This window comes from Mytilus edulis, chromosome 7, assembly GCF_963676685.1.
Source record: "Mytilus edulis chromosome 7, xbMytEdul2.2, whole genome shotgun sequence".
In the NCBI taxonomy this organism is placed as follows: Eukaryota; Metazoa; Mollusca; class Bivalvia; order Mytilida; family Mytilidae; genus Mytilus; species Mytilus edulis.
This window is the reverse complement of record NC_092350.1, coordinates 58,968,088-58,977,452: the sequence shown is the minus strand read 5'-3', so window position 1 is coordinate 58,977,452 and position 9,365 is coordinate 58,968,088. Positions and strand designations below refer to the sequence as shown.

Here is a 9,365-nt window from a genome sequence, read left to right as displayed (position 1 = left end):
AACAACATAAATTATGTCTTTGCATTTATTCCAATCCAATGTCCTACTTCAAAGAAAATACAATAACACAAGAGGTATATCATGCATGGTATGGCTGATATTCAGGAGTGGGACTCAGAATTAGAAATCATTACATTTTGACGGGTAGTTTTTATTTGGAATAACATCTGGAAAATATATGATACTACGAGCAGTATATCGGGGAGTAGACATTTAGTATTCTATGACACTTGGCAATGACGTCATCTTACTGTTATGGAAAAGTTAATTCCAAAATCCTGATATGGCTCTTTTCCGGATCCGTTTTTCTTGAGTTCATTAAAATAACGGAACTATAACGTCGTTCAAGTTACCTATCAAATTACCTATCAGTAATATGGTTCGCTCTCTTTAAATTCCTTTCCCCTAAAAGATCCATTGGTGGCCTTGTGCTGTTTTCTGTTGTTTGGTCGGGTTGTTGTCTCTTTGACACATTCCCAATTTCCATTCTCAATTTTAAGTTATAGAAAATCAACCTTTTCATTTCTTATCATTATGAGTTAATTAATTGTGTAATATTTGGTCTTTATGGTTACTTAATGCTACATTTAAGATAGTATGGGTGTCTTTCGCCTTTTGGATTGTAAATAACAGAGAATCCAAGGTCCAGACTTTCAATCATTTTAGCAAATTTTGATGAAAAATGCAGATAACGTATGTGAGTTTTCATTTAAAAGAATAAATTTATAAGATTTTAACTTATAAATATCTTTATTTTTACAAGCGGAGATTATTTTTGCTTGATTTTTTATTTTATTATTTAAATTGGTATTTCAAGGGGAGGTTACTCTGAAATAGTGCATTTTCTGAAGGAATCTGCATGTAATTTTGCTATTTTATACTTTAGCCGGAAAAAACGTACGGTGACCCTATCTTTTCTTATGATATTCTCAAACCATTATCTGAAAGCTATCTTCTCGTATTTTATTTTACAATTTTATCATTTAGTTTAGCTTCTAATCACATAATGACGTTTTTTCCTGTATAATCAATACAACCTGTAGCTTGAGAAAATGCTCGGTGACCTATCATTTTTATTATATTTTTGAACATAAATCAATATATACTACAATTTTAAATTTATACTCCCATATCACCTTAAGGACTATTTTTTTCGACAAAAAATTACCAATCATTAAAATAAAGTTGCATTAGCTAAAACTATAAATAACAATCTTTCAACTATTTGTAATTTCCTTTCAATGTAATACGATTGCACCTATGACTGCATTCAGGAATATGACAGTTGTTTTCTATTCGTTTGATGTGTTTGAGCTTTTGATTTTGCCATTTGATTAAGGACTTTGTTTTGAATTTTTGGAGTTTGGTATTTTTATTATTTTTATTTTTTTCACATAATAATTTTAAATTGACGCTTATTTACAAATGACAACAAGTTTATGAGAAAAATTCGATCATTCCTTTTAGAAATTAATGATTTTTGTAGCATTGCTGGATTTGAAAGTCTTGAACGAAGTACATTTGAATAATGATTGAAAGTGCATCGTACTTAAAATTTCAAAGCTTTTACATTACGATTGAATAACAAAAAGAAAGCATTCAGTTTTACCATGACAAGTCAAATCGACAGATATCAATCCTACTTAAAAGTATTATTGTATGCGTTTCCCAAAGGTTGCCGAGAAAATCCAAAGTGACGGAATTTATGTCATAAATATTGTTTGTATACCCTGTAGTAGTGAATTGTCTAAAAATTATATACGGATTCCTAAATAAGGTTATTAGGGGAATGAGTCTTAAACAATTAGGTGTAAAACTAGTATACACAGTTTGATAATCGTATTTCATTAAATTAATTTAAATCATAGTTTCGTAAAGTTACCGGCATGTTCGAAATCAACAATTAATTACCAGAATAAAAGCAAAAATTCAGATATAATTAATAATGAACAGTTTGACATTTTTCTATTCAAAAAAGATCTCTTTAGTTTACGGTTTTGGTTTGATCATGATTCTTGTCCCTTTAAGTCCTTTCAATTTCCAAGTTCTCCAGTAAATAGCTTCTTGAACAAACTGTGCTGTGTACACACCGCCGTTGAGGTTGGCATACGTACATGCAGCATGCCACCAGCCACTTTTCTTACTGAAGGCACAATTGTCCGTCAAATTTATATCGTTGTCCCTGTCACGAGTGGTAAACATCATACCATTCATTTGATTACCATAATAATCAACCGTGGCATCACCTGTAAAGCATGAGTTATAAAAATAAGAAACTATGGTATGATTGCAAATGAAATAACTATCCTTCAGAGACCAATTGGTAGTATAAAGCGAGTTTGTCAACATCGAGACGTCGGACTTTTCTAATTGACTGAGTGCATAAATGTCTGTTTGATCGACATGACTATGTCATCTTTTATAAAAGGACAGGTAAACAGAAACAAGACAGGGACTAACATTATTATACACAATTAGAACAAATGCCCACATTTTTTTTGAATTGTAATATAATCAACATGTTTTCACTACATATTGCAGTTGCAGACGTATCACACATGTGGTATGTTTTTGTTTGAATCTACATCGGAGGTCAATTTTGATCATAATGAATCAATTTGTGTTTGAAACTTGAATAACTGCAAGAAGACGTATGTTTTTCTGTTAGAAATGTCCTTCTTTTACAAATTTTGAATAAATCCTCAACTTTGCCACAAAATCTGTTACTATTGTAGTTTTGAGCAATCTTTGTGTTTCTGTTATTAGGTCACATTTTAAATAAAACACCTAAAATTTGTTAAAACCTCAAAGTACACGCATGAATCCACGGAACAGTGATTTTTTGCAAAAGAAATTGACTTAGTTTGAAATAAACTTAGTTGTAATTGGATCTATCTTATTGCCACAATATAATGAATAAAAGAACTCTATTTTATATTGTGTGATCAATATCAAATTATATAGGTAGTCACGTGATACTTTGTGTAAAAGAGGCCTGGATGTCGTGAAAATTATTTCTGTTAATTTTAATCACCTGCTGTTCCTTCGTAACCAGTCAGACTGAGTGTATAATTAGTGCTTTCATCACCGACATATATTGCATTGTAAAAAGCATATGCTGTATCACCTGAAAAATCCTCAACGTCAAATCGGACTTGGTAGGATCTTTGTCGAAATATGGCATGCAGATTCCTATTTCCTGAAGATATGAATAATAATGTTCCTATTGTAGGGGATACTATATCATGCTATATGTTGTTTATGCTGTACATCCTTCAAGTTACATATAAATAAGAAGATGTGGTATGAGACCCAAATAAGACAACTATCCATCCAAGTCACAATGTGTAGAAAGTAAACATTTATAGGTCAAAATACATGCATTTGTTACTAGACACTAATGTTATTTATTCTGTCAAATGTATGGGTTTTTTAACTTTAACTGTAAAGAGAAGAAATTACTTGTCAGCAAAAATCTTTACATTTATACGGAGTAAAACAAATTTAGCAAAAAATATGTATAATGTTATATTCATAAAAGAAAAGATAGGTCTTAATTTAACAATAAATAGATTGTTTTAAAAAAGAAGATAAACCATATGATGGAATTTTAATAAATAAAAAAAACAGTTATTCAAAATTTATTTTTGTAAGTTTCAAATTTCCGATTTAAAGTTATGTAATCGAAATATATGTTCCTAAACTAAACTTTTTTAATCGGTAAAGTATTTAGATTACAGCTAAAGTATTAGCCAATCCTTTTTGATCTGCACGATGTAAAGAAAGGGACTCTTAGACAACCACACAATCAGAACGGAACCAAACTATGTAAAGTCAATTTATTGGTCCAAAACTAACAGGTTGTAAAAATATATTACAGTCACAATATTTTTATCGTAAAAACATACGGGACGCCCTCAATTCGACACATGTTAAACCTTATAAAAACTCATCCGTTTAAACCTTTTAATAAAAGCGTGAGACGATAATGGTCTGTAATTAGCATATAATATCCGTAAGGATAACGATTAATTTAGATATTGATAAAGTCTCGTTGTTGGTGTTTTTTTCAAATATTGGTCGGAACATGATAAAAGTTATCCTAGAAACACTTGCCATGCTCACTAAAATGTCTGATATTGCTTGTAGTTTTGTCTGATTTATCAACTATAGTCACTATTGTAAATGACGATTTTTTTCTATCATGAACTTTGAACGGATTAACCTTGCAGTCTTTCCTGCAAAATATCAGATTAGGTAAACTTGACCATTAAAACAGTGATACTAATGTCTTCTTAGTTCTATTCCTTTGATCACTTGAAAAACCATTATATTACTTGACCTACCAAGCCAATGTTCTCCTCCTATTTCACCAAATCCATGTTTGTAATCATCCCAGAATCTATAAAAGTCCACAGTGCCTTCATATCGTCTTTGGATTGTCTAAAAAAGCAGAGATATTGTAAATATTAACAAAACCATCACTTTTTTTAGAAAAAAAACATTCACTTAGATACAAGAAAAAGTGAACCAAATGTGTTTTGAATTAACTTATTTCAATACCGTTCGTAATGATAAATTGTTCTTTTATATAGAGAAATTTCACTAAATTAAGATACACACTCAAACGAACTTGTACGTGAATAAAATTGTGAATGGAAATGGGGAATGTGTCAAAGGGACAACAACCCGACCAAAGCGTAGAAATAGCCCACGACACTTATGGATCTTTAACGCAATGATACAATCCCGCACCTAGAGGCGACCTTCAGCTGACCCTTAAGTAGCAATTCACAATTAGGAGTGTGGTTTCGTATTTTGGCTCCTGTTAATTTTTCAAATATTAATGTTTTGTGCAATAAAATTAATTTTTAGAAAGCTGAGAACTAATTTAGCCGTCAAAGTTTGTTTACAAGTTCATCCAGAGTATTTTCTCAATTTTTTACATGAAGACATATTTCTCGTATCACACTGATCTCATTGTAATATGAAAAATTGATATCACGAATGCCTTTATCTGACTGATTACTTTTTGATTAATTGATTCAAACACAAAGCACGAAAGCGCCCGTGGCGTTAAGATCTGTCTGCAGTGTAATATTTAACCAAATAAAACCAAAACCAAAACTTTAACCGGATACGAAACAGACGGACAGACAGTCTTAGTAGGTGGGTAACGATAATATCTCTCAAAAACAGCTGTCTGTTTGCTTCGACTTGTTGGTTAAAGGTCATCAGAGAGTTAGAAATTCAACACAAATAAATAAATGAATAATTCCCGATGGCGCGGACCACAAATTGCAAATTGATTATGATTATAATTTGGAAAATTTTGTTAAATGAATGTCTCTTCAGTGAAGCGCGGGGCCTAACTATTTGAAAATTCAAAGCTTATCATAAAGATAAAGAAATATAATAAAAAAAAGTAAAACCAAAACCGGGCAAGCTTTTTTTGAGAGAGATGTATTCCTAAATTTAAAATAATTTTTAAAAACAGCAAATTTTAATAGCAAAAAAAATCCGTATTTTCATGTAAGAACCGAAGTACTCGCTACTGGGCTGGTGATATCTTCGGGTACGTACTGTCCACCCGCAGAGGAATCAACTCGGTGGTATAAATAACATTAACGGTACCAATTATTCTGCACCAGATGCGCATTTCGACAATAATATGTGGCAAATCTAACGTATCATTTGTTTAAAGCTCTTCGTTTGTTATTTGGGATAAATTATCAACAAACAAAGTTTTTGCAAACACTTTTTTATTCGGAAAATAAACATCGAGCAAAGATTCCAGTTTGTCATCTAAAGAACTGTTGTATACAAAAGTAAAACTTACAGTCCAACCTCCGTTATCAGTGTCCATTTCGCAGAACACAGAAATGCAATTTCCGTTTGAAGGAAGGATATCATACACTCCGCTAGATGTTCCAGACGGTAACTCGCTGCAGTCCTTTGGTTCATAAGGGGAATCTGTATAATTATATAAATTAGAAAATTGTCGACAAACTCGTAATTTATAGTAATTTATGTCAATTTACATCCACTTCAATAAAGTTTTCAAGGCGGCACTATATACACTTTTTCGTTTAAAAAATATTAAATAAATATCAGAATATTTGGGGAAAAATGCATTTCTATTGTATGTTTGCAATTAACTATATTAATTTCATAAATCTAGAAAACAAAAAGTTTGATATAATGCTCTTGTAAATAATTAAAACTGCCTCTAAAGCGATTTTAAATTCTTGATTTACCTGCATTAGGAACGTTAGATAATTGTTTGATGTTTTTACAAACTTTGTTTTAATTATTCCCTATTTTGATGTATATTCTTTTCAATCTGCAATATTTAATTGTTTAATCAATTTGCAGGTTGTAATAGTATATCATTACAGCTGCATATCATATTTAGTTAAAGACCGTCGAATCGAAATGTTAACAACTTCATGTATATGATGTGGAAAAATTTAACAATGTACTCATAAAAACGTTAAACAGGCATCAATGTCTGTTCATAGGCTGATGCCTGTTAACAAGAACTGCTTATCCGTATTGAGCAATTGCGTTAAACCCAGTTTTTGTGGGTGGTTGTCTTCTGACCGTGCTGTTGTCATTTGTTCTTCGACCACTGCAAAGTAGTGGCATTAGGGTGTAAAATTACTGGCAACTGGACGAGTGTTATCTTTCTTAACTTGCAGTATAATATCTGTGTCATCGAGTGGTATTACATAATTATCAGAAAAAGAATTAATTCAATTTGATTGAATGATAAAAACACGCAAAGATACCGAATCAACTATATCAAACATAGACTGTACGTATACACGGCAACACACTATCATTTTTTAAACTGTTATTTACATATGTAATCAGGCTTTATATAATTCTAAAACATTTTCCGCTCTGAGAGAGAAGAATAAAGTAAAAAACAAATTTAAAAAAAATATGAAATTGGATTTGAAAAACAATAATAAAACGAATATTGCAAGTATCGCCCAAAAAGTATATTAGGTAAATCGACGTGAGACCATATCAGTTGAAAATATTTGTCATCAAAGGCAGTCAATAAAAACAGTATTTATGTCATGGAAGAGAAAGCCTGTGCATTACGCAGTGTTACGCCTTTCTACAAATAATTCGAATTAATTTAATTTAATAGAGCCAAAGACCACAATTAACGTACACCCCTCAATGTTACAGAACATCACCACCCTAAAAAATTAAATCACCAACAGCGTCAAAGAAAAAAATATATAGATAAATTAATCAAATGAATAAATAAATAAATAAATAAATAAATAAATAAATAAATAAATAAATAAATAAAAATAAATAAATAAATAGAAAAACAAAGAATAAATAAAAAAAATAATATATTTAGTGGTTGTAGGAATTAAAAACTAAACTAAAATATGTTACTTTAAAACGTTACCTGTTTTGGGAGTTTTCATTAATATCTGTGATTCTTCTACGTGTTCCTTTGTTGGGCAGCATGCACTAAATAAAGAGCACTGTTTCATGTGCATGTCATATGTACTTGAACAACAGTTCTGTTGATTTGTGCAAATCACAGCACATTGTATTCGTGAGTTGACTTTCATTGTCCCCATTAAAGCTCCACTTGAACTTATTCGTGCGTTACTTTCTATATTGTAAATCTTTGATACGATATTAAACCCCGCAACAAATTGAAAGAAAAATGCCAAAAGAAATCCGTTCCTCAAGGAAATCATATTGCCACTGTTGTAAAATTGCAAACTGTAACAATAAATGTGGTTAGGAGTTTGACAACTGCCTGAATAAACCTCTTCTCACAGGGAATAATATAAGATTGTGAAACTTTGACACGTTACAAATAGTCTTTTCATTTTTTGAAAGAAGGAAGTTTTAAAAAAAGGATCATTATACATGTAAACGTATTGTGTAGCATGAATAATATATGTGAACAGTTGTGATGGATACGAAACATTCAGAGACATAAACTAAGTATTCAAAATATCGCGTTTAATGTTACATTGATTTTCTTAAACCACATCTTAGCGGGATTTTTTCTGTAGGATTTTCTCATTAATTCATTAGTAAAATCCATGATAGTATTTTTTTATTTTTAACTGCGGTTATAAACAATTTACAAGAACTTTAGGTAGAAAAAAAAACAAATATTTTTCACTTCCAATCAGACAATTTAAATTGATATAACTATTACATCCTTCTTTGAATTTTATAAATGAGGTACCAAAACAAAGAAGAAAGATTATTCTTTCAAGTTGTGATTATTTCATTATGACATAATTATTACATAATTAATTGATACGTAATTAATTGATATACTGTGATGTCCACAATATTTAAACTTACGATATTCGTGTTCCAAGACGTTTACCATAGTTTGTTTATCACATATTAAATTCAAAAGTATCAAATGCTTAATTTATGAAATCTTGTTTGTGGTTCGCGGTACTTCGGGGTTTTTTTTTTGGTTTTTTTTCTTTGCTATAATCGTTTTTCTTCAACTTTTATTAATATAATTTTCAATTTATAATTTAATATACTCCAAGATTGTACTTTCAATCGGAAATGAAATTTAAACAATTGGAAAAAATAACACGAACATCATCATCATTTTATCATTTATTTGCATGTAAGATGTTCGAAATCATTTAAAGTTTGATAAATGTTAAGGACTTTCAAATATGACAGAATTGCTACATCATTTTCAGCAATCGAGTATCAGTCTATGGAAGAAGCGTATCGATAAAAACTTTTCTTATATCATATAGCGATATTGTCTAATATCAATGGTAAATATGCAGACATTTCAAGTCAGGAATATGCCAGTTGTTGTCAATTCGTTTGGTGTGTTTTATCATTTGATAAGGGACTTTCTATTTTGAAATTTCCTCGGAGTTCAGTATGTTTGTGATTTTCCTTCTTAGTAGTTTTGTATGTTAATAAGTAGACCATTGCTTAAATTACACATTTTTTAAATAGTTTTGGAAGCAAAACTAATCTAATATGGGGTTAATAAACAATGTCGTAATTAATGGCAAAGTATCAAAATTATTGTTCACACATATAACATCCAGAAAATTTCATAATGAGCGCGTCGAAATAATATATATATCCTATATTCTCCCAACGCATGCACGGAATAATTTCTTTATTGGTAACAATGAAACTAACTTGTGCCAAAATTGAACCATACTGTCCTCGTTCAGATTGATACGAATAAATCTGACCTGTACTTTTGAATCTCGTTTTTTATACAAATTAGACCGTTGGTTTTCCTGTTTGAATGGTTTAACACTTATATTTTTTGGGGTCCTATAAAGTGTGGTGTTCGCTGTGAGCCAAGGCTTCAT

General features: G+C 30.5%; 1 protein-coding gene across 1 annotated transcript; it reads right to left on the bottom strand.

The window, feature by feature from the left end:
* Window positions 1-1,989: 1,989 nt before the first annotated feature.
* Window positions 1,990-5,866, bottom strand: LOC139483267 (fibrinogen-like protein 1). Its single transcript, XM_071267297.1, has 4 exons — window positions 5,840-5,866; window positions 4,347-4,443; window positions 3,035-3,199; window positions 1,990-2,246 (listed from the first exon to the last, which is right to left on the bottom strand). The coding sequence occupies exons 1-4, from the start codon at window positions 5,864-5,866 to the stop codon at window positions 1,990-1,992; spliced, it is 546 nt and encodes a 181-aa protein (XP_071123398.1).
* Window positions 5,867-9,365: the final 3,499 nt, after the last annotated feature.